The sequence below is a fragment of the Pipistrellus hanaki genome (genome assembly GCF_964339955.1).
Source record: "Pipistrellus hanaki genome assembly, chromosome: 7".
Taxonomy (NCBI): Eukaryota; Metazoa; Chordata; class Mammalia; order Chiroptera; family Vespertilionidae; genus Pipistrellus; species Pipistrellus hanaki.
In genome coordinates, this window is record NC_140509.1 from 79,979,771 (window position 1) to 80,007,701 (window position 27,931).

At 54.9% G+C, this 27,931-nt stretch overlaps 1 protein-coding gene across 3 annotated transcripts; it reads right to left on the bottom strand.

Moving 5' to 3' along the window:
* Positions 1 to 1,936: 1,936 nt before the first annotated feature.
* Positions 1,937 to 27,863, bottom strand: ZC3H12D (zinc finger CCCH-type containing 12D). 3 transcript variants are annotated; one of them, XM_084890589.1, is made up of 6 exons: positions 27,728 to 27,863; positions 20,689 to 21,067; positions 13,772 to 13,911; positions 9,249 to 9,483; positions 6,077 to 6,183; positions 1,937 to 4,808 (listed from the first exon to the last, which is right to left on the bottom strand). In XM_084890589.1, the coding sequence occupies exons 2-6, from the start codon at positions 20,994 to 20,996 to the stop codon at positions 4,081 to 4,083; spliced, it is 1,518 nt and encodes a 505-aa protein (XP_084746715.1). In that variant the 5' UTR covers positions 20,997 to 21,067; positions 27,728 to 27,863; the 3' UTR covers positions 1,937 to 4,080. The 3 variants fall into 3 exon arrangements, with proteins under 3 accessions (XP_084746715.1, XP_084746716.1, XP_084746717.1); XM_084890590.1 differs by having other exon boundaries at positions 27,772 to 27,861; XM_084890591.1 differs by lacking the exon at positions 27,728 to 27,863 and adding an exon at positions 26,172 to 26,310.
* Positions 27,864 to 27,931: the final 68 nt, after the last annotated feature.

A 27,931-nucleotide genomic window follows, 5' to 3' on the forward strand; every position in this document is an offset into this window, starting at 1 on the left:
GCCAGAAAGGTGAGGGATTACGAAGTTATTCAACCATCCACATGTCAGGTGGCCGAGCCTGAGTGGCTCCAGCCCCCAGTGACGGGAGTCAGCAGCTTTTAGAGGACTTTTGGACGATTTTTCTGGGCGGTGACTTCTTCAGGCAGACCCCGAGGGGAGAGAATGGAATGTGGTCTCAGCAAAGGGGATGTTCATTGTGAAATGGCCCAAAAAGCCAGTTCCCAGGGGATAGGTATCGATTCAACTATCTGATCAGACGTAACAGTGGGTGGTCCCTGAGGGTGAGGCCAGGGGGCCCAGCACCTGCCCTCTCCCAGCTACAAAGTATGTGGCTCCTCCTGTGTGAGGTTTTAGAAGCCTCGGTCAGTCGAGGTCCTGTGCTGGGCCACTTATCTGAGTCAAATGATGTGTGTGTGTGTGTACCTGTGTGTGTTTGTGTCTGTGTGTGTACCTGTGTGTGTGTTTGTGTCTGTGTGTGTGTTTGTGTCTGTGTGTGTACCTGTGTGTGTGTTTGTGTGTGTTTGTGTCTGTGTGTATACCTGTGTGTGTGTTTGTGTCTGTGTGTGTACCTGTGTGTGTGTGTCTGTGTGTGTGTTTGTGTCTGTGTGTGTACCTGTGTCTGTGTGTGTACCTGTGTGTACACGCGTGCGCCCCTCTCCTTCTGCTGTTTTGTTAGGCAGCGTTTTTCAACCGCTGTTCCGCGGCACACTAGTGTGCCGCGAGATGTTGCCTGGTGTGCCGTAGGTGCAGACAAGACAAGAATTTTATAATTTTTCACTATTTTGTTTACTTAATATTTCATAATAAAGTAATTATAAAATACTTTCTTTGTGTTTATTTGATTCCTATTCAAGAGAATTACTTTATATATAGTCAATATAGGCACAGAGTTAAATTTTTTAACATTTTCTAATGGTGGTGTGCCTCGTGATTTTTTTCATGAAACAAGTGTGCCTTTGCCCAAAAAAGGTTGAAAAGCACTGTTGTTAGGTCACACTCAGTACGGAGAATGCTCTTGCTTATCAGTACCTACACTCAGGGCAGCTCCATGGGCAGCGACCTGTGCGGTCGGTCCCACAGGATCCTCATTCAGAGGGACCCTGCCTTGGTTGAATGCTCTGCTGTCACCCTCTTAAAACTCCTGGTCCCTTTTGAACAGGGGCGCTGCATTCTCATTTTGCCGGGGCCCGCAGGGCACGTGGCTGGCTCTGGCTCTGAGCATCCTCTCAGGGTGGGATCTGGGATTCCAATTCATTGCTCCAGTTCCCAGAGTCGCCCTTCCCACCCCCCATTCTGTAATACCTCTCCCCCTTCCCTCCTCCCCCTCCCCACGCTCCTCTTCCCCACAGGGGTGTGGGGGGGGACACTCTCCCAGAGGCAGGGAGCCATGCCGCACACAGGGAGCCAGCTGGCAGCCGGCTCGCCGCTCCCCCTCCGGCTCTCTGTGAAGTCCGGAGAGCCGGGATTCATTCCGTCTGGAGCGGTGCCAGCGCCAGTGGCCTCTCCGGCTCCCGCCCCCGGGGCCCTGGGAAAGCTGCATCAGCGTGGCCGCGGTCCAGCCCGGGCTGCACAGATCTGAGCCGTGGAGGACCCGCTGCAGGTCCACACAGGCAGAGCGGCTTTTACGAGGACACTGCGTGGCTCCCTGATGAGGAGTTGAAAAGTCTGGCAAACAGGTAAGCAGCCCGTGTCCTTGGGAACAGCCTGCTGCACAGCCAGCCAAGGCGTGTCACCACCGGGGCCTCGCCGCCTCTCCTGGAAAGGCAGATTCCGCCCGCCCCCCGCCTCCCAGGGTGGAATAGCATAAAGCAGCCTCAGTCCTCACACCGCAGTGTTGAACGTGAGAAAAGACAGGCCCGGGGGGGGGGGGGGGGGGGCGGGAATGACAGGGGAGAAACGGGGCCGCGATCTGACAGCCCAGAGCCCAGGTGTGGGTAAACGTGATTTATTTTTGGAACATGTTAACAGCTATGCAACCCGGAACATTTCATTCACCCGTCCCACCCATGTTTTGTGTCACAAAGACATACCAAGACTTCGGAAAAAATTCCAAAGGGGATTACATTGGAATGTGCTGTTTCTTCACTTGAGTCCTGTGCTGGTCGGAATCACAGGGAGGCAAGTGGAATAGCTTTACAGCTTACTAGCTCTCAAAGCTGACACACTCTCGGCCACACATCAGCCGTGCGGTGAGGCCCCGGCAGGCCGCAGCCCCGGGAGACAGAAGCAGCTCTAACATAAAGCTCGTCTTGTCAAAAGAGAAAACAAAAAAGAGAGAGAAAGAAACACACCAAAAAGAACGTAAAATAAGAAGCCCATCGCCAGAACAAAAGACAGACCAAGAGGGCAATCCAATTTATCTAGGAAGAGTGAGTCCTCTTCAAGGTCCCAAAATGGTAAGGTGCCCTGTCCTCTTTTGGAAAAGAGAGCTGAGGAACAGATCCGCCTGAAGCCATGCTAAGAATCTGGTTTAAAGGACAAAACGGGCCCGGCCGGTGTGGCTCAGTGGTTGAGTGTTGACCTATGAACCAGGAGGTCAAGGTTTGATTCCCGGTCAGGGCACCTGCCCGGGTTGTGGGCTTGATCTCCAGTGGGAAGCCATCAGTGATTCTCTCTCATCGTTGATGTTTCTAACCCTGCTCCTCCCTTCTTCTCTGAAATCAATAAAAACATAAAATTAAAATAAAAAATAAAAAAGACGAAACGGATCACAGGCAGGCAGGTCACGGTACCTCCAGGGGCGGCACTGACCCTGAGTTAGAGGGCCAGGAGCACATTCTCCCAGGGCGCCCCTGGGCTGTGCCAACCATGCACCAGTTCTGCACCCAGAAGAGGGTGCCCTGCTCTTGCCAGCCTGCGGGCAGCTGGCAGGGGCCGGCAGCTGGCTTTCCGTGGAGGCGCCTCCCTCCTCTCCAGAGCCACGCCACCAAGTCCCTTTGGGAACCAATGGGCCAGGACCCGCAGAGCTGGGCCTGTAACCCAGAATGAGCAGGCGGACACCGCCCACAGGTGCCCGAGGACACGGGCCCTGCTCGGGCAACACCGTTTGCCATCGTCCCTTCTCGTCCATTGCCAATAGGTGGCCCACTGGTGCCCAAAACTCAAAGCATGGCTGGCTGGAAAAGCATAACCGTGCAAGGTGGCAGCAAGCCTCCGTAACCGAGGCTCATCCCAGTGCCTCCTGCCAGCCTGGGGGTTTCTAAGCAGAAGGGCCTGGGCTGGGAGGCTGGTTTAGAAGCCTCGGCCAGTAGAGGTCCTGTATCTCTGAGTCAAATGGTGTGTGTGTGTGAGTGTGTGTGTACCTGTGTGTGTACTTGTGTGTGCATGCGTGAACTGTGTGGAGGGGGTGAAGGCCCTGCAGGCTGGGGCTCAGGACAACGCGCCCCTGCCACACCCCCACAGACCAGCACACACACACACACACACACACACACACACACAGCTCCCGCGTGGCCAGGGGAGCCCACCATGCAGGCCAGAACTCTGTTGCCCTCACGAGGCTGTAAGAGAAACAGCCCCTAGGAAAACCCCCGGCTGCCAACACCTCCGCTGGCCACTGACCACGTGTTTCAAACGAGACTTGATGTGATGAAATCCAAGCCCGTTTGCCCGGATTTCTCACACCTGTGCCCGTGACCCACATGGTTTGCCTGGCCACACAAGCACGCACACGCCTAGCGTACAAGCGGGTTTCCTGTGCACTTAGCATGATTGTGTGGGGTGTGCGCCCACATTCCCTGTTCCACTCCATCGCTGGTGTGACCCCTAACGTGGACCTGGTGACCCATTTGTGGATCCCAGCTGCAGTCTGGAGTGCTCCGGACACCCGGGGAGCCTAGGGGCCTCCGACTTGCAGACAAGAGCAGTCACGTCCTCCCTGCACGGAGGTAGCCCCCTTCCTGGGCAGGAGCCGGGCAGCCTGCCTCTTGGGTACCAGGCACAGGTGCTCCTGCGGCTGCGGTGAGTAGCGGCTTCCCATCCTTAACGAGGGAGCCCCCGAGGGAGGCCTGGCCCAGGTGTAGGCGGGCAGCCACCGGCCAAGGGGAGACACCCCGGCAGGCAGGGGCTGGGGCTCGCCCCTCAGGGGTTCCCCACGGGCGCCCCGGCCCCCCGGAGCCTCTGGATGAGCAGCCGCAGCCCGGTGCCGTCGGAGAGCGCGGGGCTCAGCGCCAGGACGCGGTCCACCTGCTGCGGCGGGAAGAGGCTGCACAGCTCCGCGCGGGCCCGGGCGCGGGCGCCCCCCTCGCCGTCGCCGGCCGCGGGCCCCGGGGGCCCCCACAAGGCGCCGTCCCCCCAGCCCAGCCCCGCCCAGGCCGGGCGCCCCGGCTCCCGGGACCACGGGTCGGCGGCGGGCGGCCTGGCCGGGGGTACCGGGTCCTCACCCTGCGGGTCCCCGAGGCGGTCCCCAGCCCGGGACCGAACCGGCGGGCCCGCCTGGCTCTGGGGGTTCGGGGGGAGGCCGGGCGGAGCCGGCAGGGACAGGGGAGCCGCAGGCGCCCCCAAATCGGGGCGGCGTGGCCGGGGCGCGAGGCCGGCAGGGGGCGCCCCAAAGGGGCCCGGGTCGTCGCCGAGGGCGAGCCGGGCGAGGCCCCCCTCCAGGCCCGCCCCGTCGGCGCCCCGCCGCGCCGGGGGCAGGCCGGGCTCGCGGGGGCCGGGCCGGGGGCCGCCCTGCTCCCCCCGGGGCCGCGGCCGCTCCTCCCGCCAGGCGCGCGTCTGGGCGCGCAGCTCGTCGGCCACGGCCAGCTGCGCGCGGTGCGACCGCTCCGGGTGGTAGAACTTGCACTTGATGCCGTAGGTGCACTTCTTGCCTGGAGGGGGCGGGGGAGAGGGCGGGGGTGAGACCTGGGGAGGGAGGGCGGGAGGAGAGGCTGTGTGCCCGCCCCGGGCTCCCTCCTGGGATGTCGCTAACGGGAAGGGCCCGGGATGCGGAGGCAGCTGGATGGGGCAGGGCGAGGTGGGGTGAAGGGGCCGGGGCGCAGGAGGAATACACAGGGGGCAGCACCCGCCTCCCTGGGGTGCAGACCCTGGGCACAGTAACCCCGGTGTCAGCCAGGACGGTGTCCACCTGGGAACTCCCTGTGGCCAGGGAGAGAGACCAAACCTCTCCACCCACGGACCTCCGTCTCCATTCTCCCAGGAACCCTGCTGATAGGGGGTCTCGGGAGTGGTGGGCAGTGGGTACTTGGGGCATAGGACTGCACCTCCATCCGGGGCTGCCTCGGTTTCCTCCACTTGCCCACATTCCTGTGTTAGCCATTGCCCTCTCCCTGCACACTGTCCTACCAGCTGATGAAATGGTTTATCCTCACAGCCTGGGCCCCTCTGGGAGTGAGAGGGAGCAGAATGCATCAGCCTGACTGTGTTTCGCCTTCATGCTAACACGAAATGGCCCTCCCTGTCACCTAAGGCTTTTGGGACCTCGATGGGCACACAAACCAAGGCCCGGGGACATCAGATAACTTTCCGAGCGAGTTAGCGAAAGCTGCCTGGAAGCCTGGCGCCCTGGAGGGCTCTGGGTAAAGCCCCTAACTCTTCTTTTTTAATCTTATTGTTTAATAGTTTTTTTAATTTATTTTTTGAGAGAGGAGGGGAGAAGGAGAAGGGAGAGATAGAATCATCCATGAGAGAAACATCAGTTCACTGCGTCCTGCACACGCTCCACTGGGGATCAAGCCGCCTGTGCCCTGACGGGGAATTGAACCAGGGACCTCTTGGTCCGTGGGTTGAAGTTCAACCACTGAGCCAGAATCTCTGGCTCTTAATGATGATAGCATTGGCCAATGCCCATAAGGGCCCAGGGGTGGGGGGTGGGGGACAGGATGGGAGGCAGCCTGCCAGGTGCCAGGTGAAGGGACTGATTTATTAGGGGAGCTTGGGGGGCACAAAGCCTCCCTGCTTCCGGGACCAGCTTTGCCCTGTGTGTGACCCCTGCATCCACCCCCCATCCCCCCCCAAATACTCCCATGCAACAGGCAGCCCAGATGTCAGCTCATTCCTACAATAACCCCTAACGTCCGAAACTGCCGTCGAGGCACGAGGCCCTGAACTGGGCCCAGGGGCGCGGGGTGTCACCCACCGTATGGGCAGTGCTGCCAGGAGGGCTCGGGGGGCCTTGGCTTCCTGCTCAGGAAGTTGCTCAGGGTGGGTCCCCGGCGGCCCAGGGGGTCGTCAGGAGGCATGAACCTAGAAAGCAAGCACAGAGGGGCCACTGCACCACCAGCAGGGACTCCGCGATTCCACCCGCATGGCGAGCGCCCAGCGGGAGAATGGCAGCCCGGGGAAGGCCTGGGCCCGCTCCCCAGCCAGCACCCTTCCTGCACCCGCAGGCGGCACAGGGTGCGAAAGCAGCACAGCCTCTCCCGCCTGCAGCGTGCGGAGCCCGGCGGATCCCTGGAGAGCAGCCCCTGGGCCGCGGCCAGGAGCCTCTCCCGCTGAGGCCCAGGCCAGCGGGCAGAGCCACCCAGCCACGCCCTTCCAAGCGCAGGCCCCGGGCTCCCCACCAGACGTGCTTAATCCGGATCTCAGGTTGCTGGGGGACCTGCCTTTTAACTCGGCCCCGGGTGATTCTTATCCACTCACAGTGAAGCCAACTGCTCCCCACCCCCTCCAGTCCACTCGGAAAGCGGCTCTGAGCTGTCATCCCCCGCTCCTCCACAGAGAAAGTGAGAGACCTCCGTGGGGCTGCACACAGCCCTGGTCCTCTGAGTCCTTGGGGCTCAGATCCCACTTCTGAAGCTACCCCACCGCCCGGGCGTTGACATCAGCAGCGAGTGTGGAACCCCGGCGGGCAAGTCAGCAAAGCTGCAGGTCCCAGTGCGGCCCGGCCCGCACACTCCGCCCGCCGCCAGATCCAACCCTCCTCTGCCAAGCCGGCTTCTGGGTGGGTTTGGGGTCAGCTCCGGGGACTGCCAGGCCCCGCACCCGCCCCTCCCCCTCCCCCTGGCATTACGTCTAAGCAGGAAGGGAACGCACCCTCAGAGTGCTAACAGCTCAAAGGGAAAAACAGCATTCCTGAGAAGGAAAACTCCCCTGGTTTAGCGCCATCCAGTGTTTCCTATGAATACTTTTGTTCCAAGTCACAGAAAACCTCCGCTGGAGGGGCTGTGGGTCCTAAACAGAGGGCCTGTATGCACCCGTTTGTGTCCCCTAAGGGTCAAGGGTCCTGCTGAGGTCCCATCCTGCAGACCCCGTCCTCCAGGCCGGCCCCGAGCCGGGCGGTCCCCGGGCAGCTCAGATCCCCGCTGCACAGCCGGCTTCCCGGAGCTGGGCCCTGACCAAGAATCCGGGAGCGGCCCGCTGCGGTTATTAAAAGTTCCCAAAGGCAGCTGCTGGCTGGGCCAAGAGGGCCCTACGGACGTGCCCAGGGCATTGGGGTGGGCACCCTCGCCCACAGGCAGCGGGCTGGCCCTGCCTCTGGCAGCCAGGCAACCTTCTGGCAGCCCCTCAGCAGAGGCCCGCGTGTCAAAAGAAACTTGGCCCGGGCCCCAGGCTGTCACCGGGCCAGAGGCAGCCATGATCCGGCAGACCTCAGGGAGGGTTTTCTGGAACCCACAGTGACCAGACTTGCCAGATTCCTCCAGGCCTGGGCCGAGAAAGGAGCCGCTGGCCTTGCGTTTGTGGAAGTGACCAGGGGGCTCCTGCAGGGAGTGCTGCGGGCATCTGCTCTGGGGCTCCAGAGGGTCCTCCTCACCCCCTACGGCTGTGCCAGGTGGTGATGGGGGCAACAGCGTCCCCTAGTGGCACTGTGTCCTGGCCTGGGAATAACAGGCTACAATTCTCTCCCGTCCCCACAACCATCTCAGCCATAAATCTGATCAATGCAAGTACATGGATTCAAGGTAAAGGACGTCCAGCTGGATGGAACTGAGTGATTTCCCCGGGACACACGCTCTGTAAGTCGCACAGCTTCCGTTTGAAACCTCACCTCCTGGGACCCTTCAGTCCGCAGGCCAGTTCCGGTCAAGGGCTCATGTCCGGGTTGCAGGCTCCATCCCCCAACTGGGGATGTGCAAGAGGCAGCCAGTCAATGATTCTCTCTCATCTTTAATGTGTGTGTGTGTGTGTGTGTGTGTGTGTGTGTGTCTCCCTTTCCCTTCCTCTCTGAAATCAATACAAATATATCTTAAAAATAGACCTCCCGCCTCCCAGAGCCCCAGATCTTTCCACCACCCCACACTGCCTCCCCGGCTTCAGGGTCAGGGACGGTCTGCCATGTGCCAGTGGCCCGGCCAGCTGCCATGTCGCCTCCTCTCTCCTCATCCTCCCTTCCCAGGCTGCAGCCACTCGCTCGCTCGCTCATCTGCAGCGAGCTCCTGGGAGCTGGTGGTGGGAGCCAAGGCCCGTGAGAGGCAGCGCTGCCTTCACAGAGCTGGGGAGCTTGTCTCCGACCACATTCCTAACAGCCAGCCGGAGAGCCCAGAGTGAGGACTGCGCTGTCCTTGCCTGGAACAGAGGCCGGAGGGGGAGTGAGGTCCCAGCCTGCGGCACCCTCCCCGCAGGGTCTTGCCCTAGGCTAGTCTCACCCTTTCCCCTGGCCCATGCCCTCAGCGTGCCTGAGCACATTCCGGCCCCAACTTAGCTCAGTCTGGGGCCCCTCGGGCCCTCGCTAACCAGCACCTGATAATGGGTTTGTGTCTTATGACCCTCGTGTAGCTGGTTACCTAAGATGGACCTGACCCAGAGGAACCAACCTAGGGGGTAGCTGAACCAAGCACATTCTCTGGAAAATTTCAACCAAGAGGAATGGAGAAGAGTCGGTGCTAAGACTGTGGCAGCCTCAAGATGATGCCGCCCGCTCCCCGTGTGGTGCCAAAGCACAGCAACGAGAAGATGGAGGCAGCAGGAGGAAGTAGAGCCAAGTCCAGATCCCCGGTGACTGTAGCAGTGCTCTTACCAAAGGCGCTACATTCTTCAAAGAGAAAAACAAAACGGGATGGTGCCCCGAGCCCACCACGCTTGGCCCACCTGCCGGATGGCCCTCTTTCGGGTTCGCTAGATGTGGACACGGGAACGAAAAGGTCATGGGCGGCCGGGGCACACAGCCCTGTTGGAGAAAGCGAGTCCCAAAAGAGAGGAGTGGCAGAAGCACAGACAGACCGTGCGGCGGAGGGGCGGAGCGATGCCTCCACCAGCCGTCGCCAGGCCTGGCGTCCTGTGGCCTCACACCCCGCTGGGCCTGGGCCGGCGGGAGTGGTTCGCGTCCCGTCACCCCAGCCCGCCCGGCCAGGCCCCCGTCGGCCGCCGCGTACCGGTCGTTGACGAAGGAGAACATGAGCAGCCTCTGCTCGATGAACCACTTCCACTCGGGGTTCTCGCTCTGCAGGTCGCGGTAGTTGTCGTTGGAGACGATGACGCCGTCCCGCTCGTAGGCCACCTTCACGATGTAGCGGTCGTCGTAGCAGACCACGCGCTTGCCGTTCACCTTGCGGGACGGCGTGTACACCAGCACCGCCTGCCGCTCCAGCTCCTCCAGCACGTGCTGCTCTGGGGGCGCAGGGAGGGGGGACGGCATGGAGCGGCTCCCTCAGAGTGACCCCCTCCCCCACAAGATCATCCCGAGCTCACGGAGCACACGTGACAACGGGGGGGGGGGGGTCCCCTCTGAGCCAATGCCCGCCTCCCCCTCCCTCCGGCCCAGCACTGCAGGAAGATGGGGGGGTGGGGGTGGGTCGTGAGCAGAATAAAGCAGCTGCCCCGGGTCAAGAGGCTCTTGGCTTCTGTCTGCCTGAGCCATGAGGAGGCCAGAGTAGGGTACCCGACAGAGAAGAGTCCCTTAGACATCAGAGGCCTTTATGGAGAAAGACATTCACATTATAACCGGAATCCTGGCCACGCCTCCGGAGCTACCAGGATCCGGGCAGCCCCCTTTGGAAAGGCTGCTGCCCAGGCCCGTAGCGGAGAGCCACTGAGCCGACACAGGGTCCTGCAGGGGCACCTTCAGGATGGAGCATCGCATCAGTGACAGCTCCGAGGGCCACAAGAATGTCAAGGGAAGAGTCCAGGGTTAAGAATCTACTGCCTGCCAAAACCAGTTTGGCTCAGTGGATAGAGAGTCGGCCTGCGGACTAAAAGGTCCCGGGTTCGATTCCAGTCAAGGGCATGTACCTTGGTTGCAGGCACATCCCCAGTGGGGGGTGTGCAGGAGGCAGCTGATCAATGATTCTCTCTCATCGATGTTTCTAACTCTCTACCCCTCTCTCTTCCTCTCTGTAAAAAAATCAATAAAACATATTTAAAAAGAAAGAAAAGAATCTACAGCCTGGGGTCTGGTCTTAGCTCCAGCTCTTGGGCGCCTCTCCCCACTTTGAGCCTCAGTGTTAGCCTTTGTAAAATGAAGATAAACTCCTGCCTCCATGTCTGCGAGTCGACTGGATGGGCTCAGCACTGGCAAAAGGGGGAACGTGCACAGATGTCACAAGGTCTCATGAGGGGCTGAATTCCACGTCCTGAAGGTCAGCTCTTTGGCCTTTGCTTTGCCTTTGGAAACATACATGCAAAGCAAAGCCCTTCTACACACACCAGCTGCTCCGAGCTGGAAGAGGTTAGCATGTGTTTCACTGATGAACTAATGAACCGGTATGTCTCCAGAAGTGGTATGGTTGAGTTGTAGGAAAGGGCGCTTTACAAAATAGTGCCAAGTTACTAATTATTTCGTAAAATAAAATAAAATTATATAGGGGGGGAAGTGCCAAATTGTTTTTCCAAAGTGGGTATATCAAGTCACTACCCAACAACCCGGCACAGCTTACTAAGGCACCCTTGTCAACACTAGGCATTTTCAGGCTTTTGAATTTCTGTCACTTTGGTGGGCGTAAAGTGGCTCCTTGTGGCAGCTTTATTTTGCATTCCTCTGGTTGCTAATGGGATTGAGCATCTTTTCATATGTTTATTGGCCATTTGTGTTTTCTGTGAAAGTCCTGTTACGCAGTTTGCTTCTTCTCTCTCTTAGTTCTTGGTCTTATTAATTTGGAGACATCCTCTGCAGAGCCCGGACAGTGATCCTTTATCAGGAACAGTGATATAGAGCCTCTCCTAGTTTGAGGCTGCTCTTTTCATTTCACTGTTCTGTGGCATCCACGAATGAACGCAGGCTCTTATGCTAATGTAGTCAAATGTATGAATCTTCCTCCCACACATGTGCACGTATGTGGCTTGTTTAAAAATTCCTTCCCTACCCCAAAATGATTTCCCTACGCTTTACCCAGAATCGATTTAAATATGACACAACTGTTGAAAGCCTCCGTTCTCCACGTTCAGACCATAGAGAATGATATGGAGTAAGCAGTTCATGGTGGACAGCTGCACACACGTGGTTATGTCCCTGCTTCTCATAATCCCATTGAAACTGCAGCAAAATACAAAAGGGGAGGGGATCCCCAGTCACATTAAAAGATGTTCTTGGGGCCAAAACCGGTTTGGCTCAGTGGATAGAGCATCAGCCTGTGGACTAAAGGGTCCCAGGTTCGATTCTGGTCAAGGGCATGTACCTTGGTTGCAGGCACATAACCAGTGGGGGGGGGGGGGGGGGTGCGGGGGGGGGTGCGGGGGGGGGTGCAGGAGGCAGCTGATCAATGATTCTCTCTCATCGATGTTTCTAACTCTCTGTCCCTCTCTCTTCCTCTCTGTAAAAAAATCAATAAAATATATATATATATATATATATATATATATATATATATATATATTTTTTTTTTTTTTTTTTTTAAAGATGTTCTTGGGGACAGCAGCAAACCCAGGATTTGGACAGATTTTAGGAAGACGGAAAGCAGACTGGATCACACAGATGCAAAATGTGCAGAGGGAGCCCCAGGCCGGGATGTGCACAGCAGGCTGAGTGGAGGGGGGCTCCAGGCACGTGGAGAGGGAGGGAAGTCAGGATGCTAATGCAGGGCTGCTCCTGGGGCAGCGGCATCCACCTTTCCCTATGCCTGAGCCAAAGGAACATGATGCCCAGCTAGGAAGAGGAAGTTCCCATGTGGCCTCTGTCCTCCTATAGTAAGACCATCATTGTTGTGGCCCAGCTGCCTGCCTGCTCATGCAGGGTATGCTGGGTGAAATCTGCCCGTCACCCCCTGAGCCCAGCCCTTCAGGGAACGATCCACATACTAAGAGAGAAAGCCCGTGGCAATCATAGATATAATCTGGTTTTTTATTCACAAACTAGAGGCTCAGTGCATGAAATTCATGCACTGGGAAGGAAGGTCCCTCAGCCCGGCCTGTACACTCGGGGGATGTCTGCCTGCCAGGGGATCGGGCCTAAGCCAGCAGTCGGATATCCCTCTCACAGTCCAGGACCCCTTGCTACTTATTGCCACCTGCTCACTACTCCTTACCACTCAGCTCACTGCTCCTTAGTGCTGCCTCGGAGGTGGCACCACCGTTGCTGCGCTCACCAGCTGTGTGACTGGATTCTGGCTGAGTGGCGCTCTCCTGTGGGAGCACCCTGACCACCAGGAGGCAAGCTCCTGCATTGAGTGTCTGCCCCCTGGTGGTCAGTGCGCATCATAGCGACTGGTTGTTCTGGTTGTTCCATCATAACAATCACTTAGGCTTGTATTATATAGATAAAAACTGACAACCAAAGGATCACCAGACTTTTGAAAAGACCTAACAGCACAAAAAAGAGAGTGAAAGAGAGAGAGAGAGAGAGAGAGAGAGAGAGAGAGAGAGAGAGAGAGGAAGAGAGAGAGAGGAGAACAAAGGAAAAAATAAATATGACTTATGGAATTGAAGAGAATTTGTGATAGTCTATAGAAGTGCTTGGCAAACTGTGGCTCACAAACCACATGTGGCTCTTTGGCCCCTTGAATGTGTCTCTTCCACAAAATACCACGGCCTGGGCGAGTCTATTTTGAAGAAGTGGTGTTAGAAAAAGTTTAAGTTTAAAAAATTTAGCTCTCAAAAGAAATTGTACTGTTGATATTTGGCTCTGTTGACTAATGAGTTTGCCAGCCACTGGTCTATAGAAATAGTAAAGAATTATTAAAGAGATACTGCATCCATAAGATAAGAAGAGCACTTTACTTAAAAACTAAAGAGAGAATTCTTAATTAAGAGAAGTAGAAGCAATTAGCAATCGATAGAATTAAAAACAAAAGCTTTTGGGGAAAAGGCTGAAAGACAAAGTCAAAGAAATCTTCAGAATCACCAGGAGGTCAACCCTACCATCAACTTGGCTGAAAAAAGGCCAATGGCTTAGCATTTGGCTTCTTGTTATAAGAAAGCCAAACAAAAACAAAGCCCTGTTTGTGTAGCTTAACATAAACCTATATGACGTAAGAATTAAAAATGAAGAATTCCCTGGGCCCCAGTGTCCTTTTTTTTTTTTTTTTTTTTAAAGTCAGAACATATGTTGTTGTGTTTTTTGTGAGAGGGGTGTGTGTGTGTTTATGAAGAGACAGGACCCAGGACTCAATAAATAAATATCACCAGACTGAATGAATGTCTCTCTCAGCTCCTACATTCTCTGAGGGGTGGAGTGCAAATCCAATCTTTCTGCAGAGTGTTCAAAGTTGTAAAACACAGTTCTTTTTGGCACTTAATCATTTACACTAAGAGATGAAGCAATTTTACCCAATCACTATCTAGTGAGCACCTAGTCAGTGCCAGGTGTCAGGGCTGTGGCGGTGAGCACACACAGTCAGTGCCTGCATGGAGCTCAGGAAGACTTCATCAGACAAACAGCTCTGCAGATCCCTGACTGCAAACATAGTAGCAGGACCACGGCAGACAGCGCAGAGTACCTGGGGAGCATGCGCCTGCGCCAGCATACCTCTGATAGGGGTGTCGGCTCTTGGCGGGTCCTTCCTCCAGGATGGGACAAAAACTTTGATGTAGGTGTGTCCTCTTTCCCGGAACCAGTCCACAGCCAGCTGGATTCCCCGGCAGGAGAAGACTTCTTTATTTCCATGGCTACAATGGGAAAACAGAGAATCTGTAGACACACAGAAAGGGTTTCTAACGAGTGATTTCCCTGGGAATATCATGGATTGCAGTCTCAAAATCAGAGGGAATCAGACAAATCTATATTTTAAAAATATAGTTCATTCTTTGCACAAAATATATCTCTTCACTGGAACCACGTAGCTTCTGGTAGCTTGTAGAAGGTCTCAGGCTCCAAGACGTGTGCATTCCCAGGATTAATAGACCAGATTCTCTTATTAACCGAAGCTAATAAAGATCAACATACGCTGGATGGGAGTACTCATCTGCAGAATGCTCTCACCCTAAGAGAGGGCTGTAACTATGTTTATTAGGTTCCCAGGTCTAAGTAAGAAGGCCAACATTCCCCATAAATTCCACCACAGACATCAATGGTGGCAGGAAGGACAGGGTGGTGTGAGAAGAGGCTCAAGCCCAGGTCGAGCCTTGCAAGCTTTATTGAAGATTTTTCTTGCTCCTAAGAGGAGTGAGAAGTCACAAAAGGGTTTAAGACGGGGAGTAGATGTGATGTGATATGAGGTGATCTGAAGTATGTTTCAGGTCTACTGCTTTGCAGGACTGACTCCCACAGCCCCGCTCCAACCTCCCCTCATAAGCCTTGGTCTCTTCTGAGATGTGAAGATCATCTGGGTTTCCATCCTTGCCATGTTTGTTTACCAACCTCAGAATGCCACCAGGGCTGCCCTAGTTCTGGCCACAGAAAGCTCAGGGCAATCGAAGAGTTGAACCATACCAGGAGCCAGCTCCTCTCATGGGGATGTGTCTCCACGAGGAGCCAGCAGAGGCCCCAGCCAAGCAAGAAAGCCCATGGTCACCCCGGGAACCCACGCCCCACCTACAGAGAGCAGCACCCAGCCAAAGGCACCCTCCGCCTGTGCTTCCTCCACCCGCTCAGCATCAGTGCGTGAGCACCCACTTCCACGGGGCTCCGGGCAGGGGCTGGAGAGCGGGAGAGCCTCTTGGAGCTGACTTTGATATTCGAGGAGAGCCCTGTGTGCCAGGCCACATTGCACGGGGACCGCATTTCGTTGTGACAACCAGCCCTGGAGGAAGTGACCTTTGTCCCGCTTTGCCCTTGAGGAAACTGAAGCAGAGCGGCGTGCCAGCTTGCTGATCTGGCCGATCTCAGAGCCTCTTTTGCTGGGCTGCAACTGCTTCCTCCCGTCTCCGTTTATTCCCTTCATCCCTCGCCCTCCCGGGCCTCTGCCCCTGAGAGCCAGACCCCACTCCTGTGGAGCCCGCGTTACTGGCTGCTAACACCTTGCCCTGGGAAGGAGGGGGCTGAGCGCTTATTACTAGACACTGTGGGCCAGTGTCTCAGGCCCTGGGCAAAGGAAACAGGAGGGTAGGTTTTGAATAAAGGGAGGGTGGAAAGGGGAAGTGGGCTGGGGCCTGAGACACATTTTTGCCTACATGACAGCCATGCCTGAGGCAGCCACAGTTAGCATGTAGCCCCGAACGGGGACAGGACCATCTAACTGGGACAGGTCTGGATCTTCAACGATTGCCCAGAAGGCTCCGCGGTCTCTGCGGCTCACAGCACAGGCCTTTGGGGTGTGACGTGGACAGGGCACCACTGTTGGACTGTTCTGTATCTGGGGTTAAGTTGTCAACACTCTGAACCTGGAGTTACAACCCTTCTCACCCAGGGATCACCCCCAGCTCAGGCCTGAAGGAAGAGGGAGAGGCAGGGGGCTGCTTGGAGCACCCTCATCTCACCAATGGGAGGGTACATGCAGACTTAGGTTGGAACCCCAGGTCAGGGCGGGTGCTAGAGAATTGCCCCCGGCCGTGGGAACCCACTTACCGGGGCCTGACCAAGTCCTGAGCCCACTCGCTGAAGATTCTGCAGAGGTTTCTAACGGTTTAAAAACATCAACAGCAACACCTCAACCCAAAAGCCCTGTACCCCAAAATGAGGACACAGTCAAATGAAAGCCTTGCCCGGGGCAGTAAGAGGATGTGAAATTATCAGGTGGATTTCCCCCACGCTGAGGTCCTTCAAATCACGCCTCTGCTAAATTTGCCTACAGAGCCAGCTTGAGGCTCACGGCACTTGTCACGTGAGTTCCAATCACCACGGGCAGCTTCCAATCTGCTTTCAATGAAAGCAACCTTCTTTTTAAAACCTGCGGGACAGCCCTGGTCGGTTTGGCTCAGTGGATAGAGCGTCAGCCTGCGGACTGAAGGGTCCCAGGTTCAGTCCCAGTCAAGAGCAGGCACCTTGATTGCAGGCACATCCCCAGAAGGGGGTGTGCAGGAGGCAGCTGATTGATGATTCTCTCTCATCGATATTTCTAACTCTCTATCGCTCTCTCTTTCTCTCTGTAAAAAAATCAATTTTATATATATATATATATATATAACTTAATAAAAAGATAAAATAAATAAAATAAAACCTGCTGGACATTTGTCTAAAGGACAGGTATATTGTGACTCAGATATTCAACTCCCATCTCACTCTCTCACATACATACACACGCACACACATGCACACATACACATATGGAGGTGAGGGGATTGGACTTGTCAGACTGCAACAGAGCCACCAAGCCATGCACCCCATGCCCTGAGGGTCCCCTGAAAACTGGCGGCGGCAGCAGCAGAAGCGTCCTGGCTCCAGTCCTGCAGCAAGCACCTGGGGTCCTGTGGAGGGGCTTGGTACAGCCTATCTGCAATGGACACGTCCAAGTCCGGGGCTCACTGGGAAGGCCCTGGCCCAGGATAAAAGCCCTGGGGTCAGGGTCTCCCACCCTGAGACCCTCTCCAAGACTGGACATGGCCATGGAAAGGCAGAGGTGCCTGGTGCAGGAGGAAATGGAGGGCTTTGTCAAGAGCATGGAATCCAGAGCCTGGCACTTAGTGTTCTGTGACGTTGGGCAAGTTACTTACTTTCTCTGAACCTCTGCCAAAGAATAAAAATCCCTTTATTGATTAAAAAAACACACAACAACATTCATTTCTTTCAAGCCATGCATCAAAGAACCATCTTGAATCTTACACTGTTAGAGATAAAAAACCAGTGAAGGTTATTATTTAGTCTAACCTCTTAATTGTATAAAAAGGACTCATAGAAGGTGATTCCCACCAAGGTCACGTAGCTGGTGAGATGAAAGGCTAGAGCTGCACGGTGGACACTCACCGCATGAGGCTATTTGCACTTAAATGCAAATGAATGCAGAATATTAAAATTCAGCTATGTGGTCAAGCAGCCACATTTCAGGGGCCAGGCAGCCACAAACGACAAGTGGTGACCCAATGGGCACAGAGCTTTCCAACATCACAGGGACCTCCTGGTTTTCTACATGAAATACAAAGCATGAGGGCTGGCTTCTCGGTTCTGACACTGCAACTTGGAACTCTCACTGAAGCTGACTATCACTTAGGAAATGCTAATGAGGCCATCGGTCCTGCTCGTCCTGCTCGTAAGAGCCCAGTGGGATCCCTTTGCCGTTACAATGAGGAGAGGAAAGGGGATGTGGATCTATTTAAATGACTTGAGGATAGTATGTGTTTTGTGAAACAGGCCAGGCTCTCCTGTGCTTTGAGCAAACACATTCCCACTTCTTTAAAAAGCGCTTGAGGGGGGAATAAAAAGCACTTGGGGCCAGCATGGGCATGGCTCAGTGATTGAGCATTGATCTCTAGACTAGGACCGTGGCTGGCAAATTGTGGCTCGCGAGCCACATGCGGCTCTTTGGCCCCTCGAGTGTGGCTCTTCCACAAAATACCACGGCCCGGGCAAGTCTATTTTGAAGAAGTGACATTAGAAGAAGTTTAAGTTTAAAAAATTGGCTCTCAAAAGAAATGTCAATCGTTGTACTGTTGATATTTGGCTCTGTGGACCATAATGAGTTTGCCGACCACTGGGCTAGGAGGACATGGTTTGATCCCCAGTAGGGGGTATGCAGGAGGCATCCAATCAATAATTCTCTCTTATCATTAATGTCTCTATCTTTCTCTCCCTCTTCCTTTTCCTCTGAAGTATATTTATATATCCATAATAATAAAAGGGTAATATGTTAATTAGACTGGACATCTTCCGGATTTCCAGACATCCTTCCTGACCAAGCCGGGGCCGGAGGGAAGCCAGCCCGGGTCCCAGGTGCCTGCCGGTGGCAGAGGAGGAAAGCCAGGGTCCTGGGTGCCAGAGGGAAGCTGGTGCCGGCAGCTGAGGGGAGGAAGGCCTATTCTGGCACAAATTTTCATACATCGGGCCTCTAGTATGTTTATAAAACCTACAGCTTTAAAAATAATAAAAATATATTTTAAAATACAGATTTCTATTTAGGTAACTAAAAAAAAAAAAAAAAAAAAACACCTCACACACACAGAATGACAAGGTCTGCAATACTACAAAACCTCAGCAAAGGAGAATTTTGAGAAACCGTGTTTCTGAGGTTAACTGAGTTTTGAGGTCAAGAGATAATAACTAGACACGGCCGTTGGGTTTCAGCCATCCATCCGCTCCCTCTGAAGGGTGAGCCCCACGCTGGGATCTGTCCTGAGGGTCTGCCAGGGCCTGGCCTGGTCCCGCTGAAAGTCTGGCAGGAGGACACACGCGGCGTTATTGTAAGAGGGAGCTGCACCTCAGACCCCACTCTCCCCCAGACTGGCCTCAGACCAGGGCAAATCCCACTGCCCGGTGGTGGCCGTGCAATGTGTCCTTTGTTTCGGGGATGTGTGTGCCTGTGTATGTGCGTGTGCATGCACGTGGTACACACGCTGAGAACACGCACAGATGCATGTGCTCCGGTTCACCGGGGTGATTTCCGGGCAGCACGTGTCTGACACATTTTAGTGGACAGCCTGAGAGGTGGTTTGCATCTGTAACTCGTAGACTGAGCTCGAAGGGACTACACTGCCACAGCTGGAGGGCTGGAGGTGGGACTAAATGGATGTAGCCAGGACACATTATGGTCACGTGCAAACAGGATGTGGCTCCAATTTGAATTCCACGCAGTAACAGAGACTTCCATGAAAAGAAAACCCTCCACCCCGCCTGTCAGAACAATTCCTAAAACACGTCCGGTCCCGGAAGAGATGCTGCGCTTCCCTGAGGCGCGCGAAGCCCTCTGGGCCCCGCAGCCTTTTTGCTCCTGCGATCTGGACGCTCAGGGCTCACAAAACCTTCCGCCCGGCAAGGTCTGCGATGGGAGTGATATTTACAGTGATAAATACACCTTGTATTTCTACTGATGCCCAAAGGGAGCGGGGCCCGGTCCATAGGAGGCCAGGATCCCCTCTCCCCACCCCTGAGACTTTCTTTCTAGGACCTTCAGAACCTATTGGATTCCTAAAAATCCCACAACTCCCCCAGAGATCTTGCATTAAACAGGATTCAGCCCTAACCGGTTTGGCTCAGTGGATAGAGGGCCGGCCTACGGACTGTAGGGTCCCAGGTTCGATTCCAGTCAAGGCCATGTACCTTGGTTGCGTCCCCAGTGGGGAGTGTGCGGGAGGCAGCTGATCGATGTTTCTCTCTCATGGGTGTTTCTAACTCTCTATCCCTCTCCCGTTTCTTCTCCCTTCCTCTCTGTAAAAAATCAATAAAATATATTTAAACAGGATTTCACAGGCTCCTGGGAGCCTGCGGGAGAAGGTAACAGACCCCCTGAGGCCCAGCCCCTGAGCCCTGGAGAAAGGGCTCCATTCCCCTCTCTGGTCTAATTGGGCCTAGGAAGCCCCCTCTAGCTACAGCCTGACCTCCCACCCACCAGGCAGGGCACACAGGAGCAGCCCGAGGCCCGGCGTCTGGGCTGGAGCCATTCCAAGCTTGGGTCCTGCGATTCCAAATGCCAAGGGCGATCAAGGCCCCAGGCAGAGCCCCTCGGCCTGCCAGCCAAAGGGTGCACTGCTGCCTCAGGGCTGCTGACCGCACAGTCTTTCCCGTCCCCTCCGGCAGCCCGGCCTCGGGAGCGGGAAGCCTGTCTGGCTGCAGCTGTGGGGACTGATTTCTATGGCTCTGCCCTTCGCCTGCGGTCACCCAGCCAAGCAGCAGGATGATGCACGTGTGTGGGCAATGCCTCCTCCTGGCCCGCCCAGCGGGGGGTGTGTGGGGAGGCCGCAGAGATGCTCTCACCGCTGAGCTTGGCCTCACCAGGAAAAACAAGGCAGGGCCTGTCGCTCTCATCTCTGAAACACGTAACACGGAAGGTGCCCATACCCAGATAGCAACAGCCCTGTCTGCAGCCTGGGGCCAGGAGCCACCTCTCGCACCTAGGGAACCACCCCCCACCCCACAGCCCCAGCGGAGGGCTGCCAACCAAGTTCAAGCTCATTCTCCCATCTGATTCTCACACCCTCGAGGGAAGCAGAAGAGGAAAGGAGAAACTCGGCTTTCCCAGAATCCCAGAATCACACAGCTGGTTGGGGACAGGCTCCCGAGAGGACCGTGGAAGAACTGGCCGCTCTGGCCCAGTTACCCACAGCCTGCCTCCCAAGAGGACTCTCTCAGGGTTCATGTGATAACAGCGGCCAACTGTGGAACCCTCGCTGCGCGTGTCAGGTACTGTCCTCTGCGTTTCATGCAGCTCCCTTCTAGGGTGGTTTCGTGCATTACAGATGGAAAAAGTGAGGCTCAGAGAGGGTAAGCGACTTACCTGAGGCCACACAGCCACTAAGCGATGGGAAAGGATCCAAAGCCCCATCCATGGGCTCTACCCTGTTTGGGCCAAACCACTGAAAAGAGGGCCAGGCCTCCCACCCGATCCCGTCCTCACCCCTCCACGGAGAGAAGGAAGCTACCTCATGGCCACGTTGCTGCCGTCGATCACGATGGGTCTCAGGGAGCTGGCCGGGTCTCCGCACTCCTCCTCCTCGGGATCGGCGCCCAGCCCGCGCCGGATGGAGTCCGGGGTCCCGCAGGAGCCCCTGGGGACCAGCAGGGGGGCGGCGCTGCCCTGCGGGGCCCCGGGCCGGCTGCCCGTCTGGATCAGCTCCTGCAGCACGTCGTTGACCAGGGCGTCCCGGCCCAGCTTGGCCAGGACCCGGACCACGTCCTCCCGGTCGTAGCCTAGCTTCTGGAAAAACTCCATCTTGCTTGAGTGCTCCATGCTGTGCCAGCCAGGCCCCTGGCGAGGGTCCTGCCCCCGGCTTTGTCCTGGCAGAGCCCCACCGGCATGAGCTAAAGAGAAAAGGCACCCATCAGGCGCTGTCTGGGCAGCCGGGCTGGCCGTCAGGTTACGGAGGACACACGCACCATCTCCCTCCTCGCCTTATCTGTCAGGAAATCGCGTTGAGGACGCCTGGCCCCCATGGGGATTTTCAGCAGCTCAGTGTGGTTGGGGAGCCACAGATGCAATCACTCAAGGCCCCACACAGCACCCCGGCAAGGATCCCCAGCCAGAGGCCCCCAGGCCTGGGGACACTGGCACACAGGCCGAAGAAACGCTTCTGAGGCTTGGCCACGGGGTGAACTGGGTTCAAGCCCATTCATAGTTTGAAGCCTCACTCCAATACCTGAAAATGTGACTAAATTTGGAGATGGGGGTCTTTAAAAAGGTAATTAAGCTGAAACCGGTTTGGCTCAGTGGATAGAGCATCACCTTCGGACTGAAAGGTCCCAGGTTCGATTCTGGCCAAGGGCATGTACCTTGGTTGCTGGCACATCCCCAGTAGGGGGTGTGCAGGAGGCAGTTGATCGATGTTTCTCTCTCATTGATGTTTCTAACTCTATCTCTCTCTCCCTCCCTCTCTGTAAAAAATAAAATAAAGGTAATTAAGTTAAAAAGAGGTCCCTGATCCAATAGGACTGGTGTCCTTGTAAGAAGAGGAGCCCTGGACACAGGCGGCTACAGAAGGAAGATGATTGGAAGACACAGAGAGAAGGCAGCCATCTACAAGCTGCAGAGGGAGGTCTCAGGAGAACCAACCCTGCACCACCTCGATCTCAGACCTCTAGCCTCCAGCACTGACACAATCATAAAGTAAAATATTACATAATAGCATATATGATTACACAAAATAGTATTATAATATGTAACACATAACATATAACATATGATATACATATAATCAAGAGCGCCCAATCTGTGGTGTTTTGTTATGGCAGTTCTGGTAAACTCATACAGCTCCTCGGCTTAAACAAGGAAAAATCCCCCTGGCAAATTCCATGCCCAGCAAGTGCACCGAAATCCAGCTCTCTGCACTGGCTGGGCTTTCCCTAGCAATTAATTCAGACCACACAGAACCTCTGGGTCCTCATCCACTGGGATCCTTTCCCCCCAGGCATGGCCCACACCTCGGTGGGGAGGGGTGTGCTGATGGGGACCTGCAGCCAGATGTTTACAAATAAAGATGATTAACCAAGAGGACACTCTGGACAGACTGGGTTCCTCTCTCCTCTCCTCACAAAGACCAACATCTTTCAAAAAACACCTTAGAAGACGGACATAATCCTGAAAATAAACTGTGAGAAGGTGAAACAATGCAGACGTATAAGAATAAAAAGATATAAAAATATATTTTGTCTCTTCGGACACACTTGCTGAGTATTTGTCCTCTCCCAGCATTTTTTCTATGCATTCACTTGCCTATCTAACAGACACACAGATGTATTGTCCTAGGAGGATGTTTTTTTTAACATAAATAGTGCCATACTGTATGTAATCTTCAACAACGTGCTTTTCTTATTAAAAATAAGTTATGGAGCCCTAACCGGTTTGGCTCAGTGGATAGAGTGTCGGCCTGCAGACTGAAGGGTCCCAGGTTCGATTCCGGTCAAGGGCATGTACCTTGGTTGCGAGCACATCCCCAGTGGGGAGTGTGCAGGAGGCAGCTGGTCGATATTTCTAACTCTCTATCCCTCTCCCTTCCTCGCTGTAAAAAATGAAGTATGGCAATCTTCCCATGCCTGTTTATCTGCTCTTCCCACTGCATCTCCACATTTTGAATGGGGGCCTGGCACAGCTGAACCTCGATGCGTATTTGTTGGGTGGATGGACAGATGGCTGGACGGAGGAAGGATGGAAGGAATGGTGTTTAACCACATGCCAAAGGATGCCATTTAAATTGCCTTCCATTTTTCCCTGTTACAAATCATGCTCAATGGAACCATGGTGCCCGCTGATTTTGGTCTTGACCTTCAGGTTAGTCTCCCACAGGAGTCCCCTGCAGAATCCACGTCTCTCTTCTCGCTTCCCAGCTCAGCTTCTCCTTCTCATTTGAGGCCTCTCCCTGTGGTGCTGGAGCCCGAACAGAACCAACCATGACAGGGGCTGGCAGGTGAAGGGCAGTTTTCAGCCAGACTCCTGGACAGAGAGGCCTCTGCTGCACCCATCTGTCACCATCACCCCCCTGCCTGGGCCCCTAGCGCCCTCAGATTATAAATATCTCTGACCTCGTGGTGACTACAAGGCAGGCCCTGGATTCTTGAGCAGGCTGCTGGGTTGGCACTGTCGACCTCACCGCCCACCACGGGCCCACCAGCTCTTTCTCTGGAGCCACGCTGGGTCCCTCCCGGTTCCCCAGCTATTCCAGAACATTCACGTCACCGTCCCTGCTTTCCTCTCCACCTGGAATGCTGTTTGGTTCGACAAACTTCGAGATTCAGCTCAAGTGCACTCAAAGCGGTCACCCTTAACTCCACAGATAGAGTGAGAGGCTGGTCATCTCACCCACTGGGCACTTTGCTCACACCTGTCATGATACGCTGAATTCTTTATCATTTCTCAGGAATCTGCGAACTGCACTCTGATCTATTTGTCTCAGAATCACCAATACCTGGCATAGTGCCTACTCTACCTGAGTTCGATAGATTTTCCTTTAATAAACGTCAAAAGCTGAAATTATCTTCTCTCCGCATATGTTTTGTTTTTTCTTGGTCCTGAATCTCATTGAATGGCTTCTCCCTGAGGCCCAAAGAAGAATCTCAGCCACCTTTAACTCTTCCCTTTCTCTCATATCCACATTCAAATGTCTTCATTTCTACTTCCTGGACATTTCCCATAACCACCCTCTCTTTTACATTCACGGCACCACCACTCTAGTGCGTTCATTCACTCATTCATTCGTCTATTCATTCATTCATTCATTCATCTATTCATTCATTCATTCATCTATTCATTCATTCGTATAACAAACACTGATTACCTACTGTGCTGCAACCCAGTTCTATGAAAACAAAGTAAAACACAGTTTAATTTCAATTCATTCAGAACCTATTCAGGAGAACAGACAACAAACGTAAGCAATAAGCCCTAAATCATGATGATAAACACAGTAAGTTTTGATTAGAAACATGTGTTTTAAAAACACAGGTGAGGAATGAGTCATCTTCCTTTGAGGGAAGGAGAGACCAGAAGGGCCCTCACAGGCTGAGAACAAAGGAAAAACGGGCCTTTCCCAGCCAGAGCCGGCCCATGTGTCTCTCCCGGGGGCTCCTCTCCCACCGTCACCCACCGCTTAATCAAGTGCGTGCACTGACTAACGACTCCCTGTATCTCCTCGAACACGTCTGTGTGCCTCTGCCCTGCACAGAGCAAACGCCACAACTCTACACAGCATGAGCCTGAAGGCCCTTCCGCACGGGGCCAGGCCCGCCCTCCAATATCCTTGGCCACCTCTAGTCCAGCCTCTCCTTCTACTCCTAGCGAGTGGCCAGTCCCCTCTCAGACGGCTGTTCCCTTGGGCTGGGGTCCAATCTCCATGGAGGAGGAGGGCACTCACGCTGCCTGGCAGCCCAGCCTCCCCCCAGGAGCCGCTCACTGTTCTTGGAAGGCCCTCTCTCCCAGCCTGCTCTCCAGCTCTTCCCTCTGCCCGGAGCACCCGCCCCCCACCAGGCCCAACCCCACTGTCACATCGCCAAGAAGCCTTACCAGTCCCAGTAGCTCCAGCTCCAGTCCCACCCAGCCCTCCCTGCTGACGCGTGCACTGCAGCACTTACTTTGGTTTGGGAGAAAGAGAGAAATGGAAGAGAGAGAGGGCGAGGAGAGAAAGACTAGCAGGACGGGACTAAAGTCAGAGAGAAAAGACAGAAACAAGCAACACGAACATAAAAGTCCTCATTGTTTCCACATTGCGTTCACATAGAGACTCCTGCTCAAACTTTCCATGATCTCTGGTGGGTGGGCGGTAATGAAAGCACTCTCTTTGCATAGGTGGAGAAACCGAGGCTCGGAGGGGCACCGAGTGAAGGGTGCAAAGCTCATAAATGGCAGAGACCGACCACAGGGAGAGCCAGAAACACCCGCTGCTCTGAGCTGTGTTCAGGGCGGAGGCAACACCTTGTCACTGCAGTGGGGGGACCCAACCATGACGGGTCCAGCCACCTCTCTGGCCCCAGAGTGACAGCTACGAGGAGAGTCCGTGTGAGCTCTGTAAGCTTGCGTTCTGGGATGACAGAAACCTGAACATCTTCAAGATAAAAACCTCAGGTCTCTCACCCGGAGGAGGATGTGGGGGGGTGAGTAGCCACGCCAGGCCGGGCCCCCAGCAGCTCTCTGCAGAGCGCTCAGGCCCCACACAGCCGCCTTCTGAGGAGCCTTCACTGAACCATCTGCCCACGTAGAGGCTTTTCCCCCCAGAGACTCTAAAACCAATTTCATTTCCTTTGAAAACTTCCAAATAAGGGAGAGGCCGGGGCTGGGGGCTGTTCTGGGTCCCTGCGCCCCATCGCTCCCTGCAGATGGGACGGTCTTTGAGCTGCCACACGGCCGGCTTCTTCTCCTTCCTATATTTAAGACCTGAGAGGGTGAACCAGTTCACTTGAGCTTTCTTCCTCAATCTTGACTGGAAGTCACAATCCTGACTGGTCAGTAACACTGCAAATCTCCCGGGTCTCCTCAGGAGCGCCCACAGGCTCAGCACCGCGACCTCTCCTGGGTGAGCAGCGTGGTGACTGCTGCTCGGGTAGGAGCCCAAGTCAGCGGTGAACCAACTACACTGTGGAGGGAGCGGGGGACGTGGGACCTCACCGGTGGGAAATGGGAGTCAGCAGACCTGGCCCTTCTAGAATCAACAATCCATCCCGGGAAGGGCCCTGGGGACAGGAATAAAGAGGAACACGAGGAGGAAGTGGGAGGGAAGGCCTGTAGGGAACAAGCAGCTTACGTGCACGCAGTGCCTTATAGTTAGAAGGCGCCTCCTTCTAACATAAAATAAATTATTTTATTTTAAATAATATAACATATATAAAAAAATAATTAAACAGAGAATTAGCCTATCTTTGGAAAGGGCTGCCCATGTTGCAGGTGAGAAAACCGAGGAGGAGAGAGAGATTGTTGACTTACCCAAGATCCCACAGCTAGTAAGTGGGGGAGAGAGACCAGACTCCCAAGAGCAGTGACTCCCACCATCTCCCAGGTCAGAGAGTGCTCCCCACGGCTGCTCAGGGCCTCAGGGCAGAGGGGACCCCCACATCGGCCTCAGACCCCCAAGTCCACCCCCCGCCCCCTCTGCCAGCTCCCCTGTGACGGGGAGCGAGTTTTGGTGGGGGCCCAGGCGGAAGTTGCCCAGTTCAGCTCAGCTCTAGAGCTCTCGGTGGAGTCAGTTAGATTTTGGGGAAGTCACAGAGAGGCAAGGACTTCAGCCCAGGCCTGGCCCCCCCCACCCCCCCTGTTTTTAAAGAGAGTTACAATTTTTTTAACTGTGATGAAATATACATAAAGTTTGTCATGTTAACTATTTTTACGAGTGCAGTTCGTTAGAATTAAGCAAGCATCACCACCATCCATCTCCAGAACTGTTTCATTTTCGCCAGTGGAAACTATACCGATGAAACACTAACTCCTTCTCCCCTCTTCTTTCCCCGGGCAAACAGTTCTACTGTGGGTCTCGCATGGAATCACAGCATCTGTCCTTCTGCGATGGCTTATTTCACTCAGCACCGTGCCCTCAAGGTTCACCTTTGCAGTAACATGTGTCAGAATGTCCCTCCATTTTCAGGTTGAGTAATACTTTACTGCGTGTATGCATGGCATTCTGTTTAGCCTTCCATTGGACAGTGGACACCAGGTTGCTGCCACCTTCCGGCTGCCGAGAATTGCTGCTGTGCGTGTGGGCAGACTGGCCTGGCCCTTGATTATCTCCTTGAACTCGTCTCTTGCTACAGGCTACAGGCTACATGTGAGTGTGTACAGCCCTAATCCATAGCCCAGGGCAAGTCGGAAGCGACGTTTCAAAAAAAAGCAAAAACCCTCTGCCATCCTCCACTCCCAGCCTCTCCACATGTCAGGTGCTGGCACTCCCGAGCTGGCCTCCCTGGCCTTGGAGAAACACGTATGGTCTTGGGGGCATGGCTGAAACTTTTCATGGGGACAGAGGATTAAGCCAACACTGTCTTCACACTAAAATGCATTCCGGCGTCCTCACAGGCCTGCGGAGAGCACAGAGCCACCCTCCAGAGGAGCCGTGTGTGCGCTGCTGCCTCTGCCCCTGCTCAGCCAGGAAACTGACGCCCACACTGCAATCTCCCATCTAGAAGCCTCCCAGAGCGTGGCACGGGTTTAAAACGTGTCCACGGTCCTGTCCCTCCCGACTTCATAAAACTAAAACCCTCCCGAAGATCCCATAAAACTAAAACCCTCCCGAAGACTGCAGCACAAGTGTCTACTGAAACCAAGGAGCTTCCTCTGCTTACCCTTTCTCCCACAAAAACCATCCTGCAATCAAAGACAGTTTTGCTGAACTAAACAAAGATCTCACCTCAAGGCAATTGAAAATGCTTACCTTTTTTTCTCCCCCACCTGAGCACTTACAAAGATTTCAGGTGCGAGAAAACAGATTCCTCATCCAAGACCTGCCCTCCAACCGGCGCCCCCCCCCACCCTTATGCTGGGTCACTCACCGGCACAGCCTGGCACTCGCCGGCACAGCCTGTCAGTCACTCACCGGCACAGCCTGGCCCGGGTCCTCGCAGTGGCTCCGGGGCCTCCGTTCCTCTGGGCGGGCCAGCTGCCGTGCTGCCCGCTCCTCCCGCCGCCCAGGTGCCACTGAGGCCACGTGGCTGCGGGAGGCTTCTTATGCCCGAGCACCACTTCCTGGCTGCCAC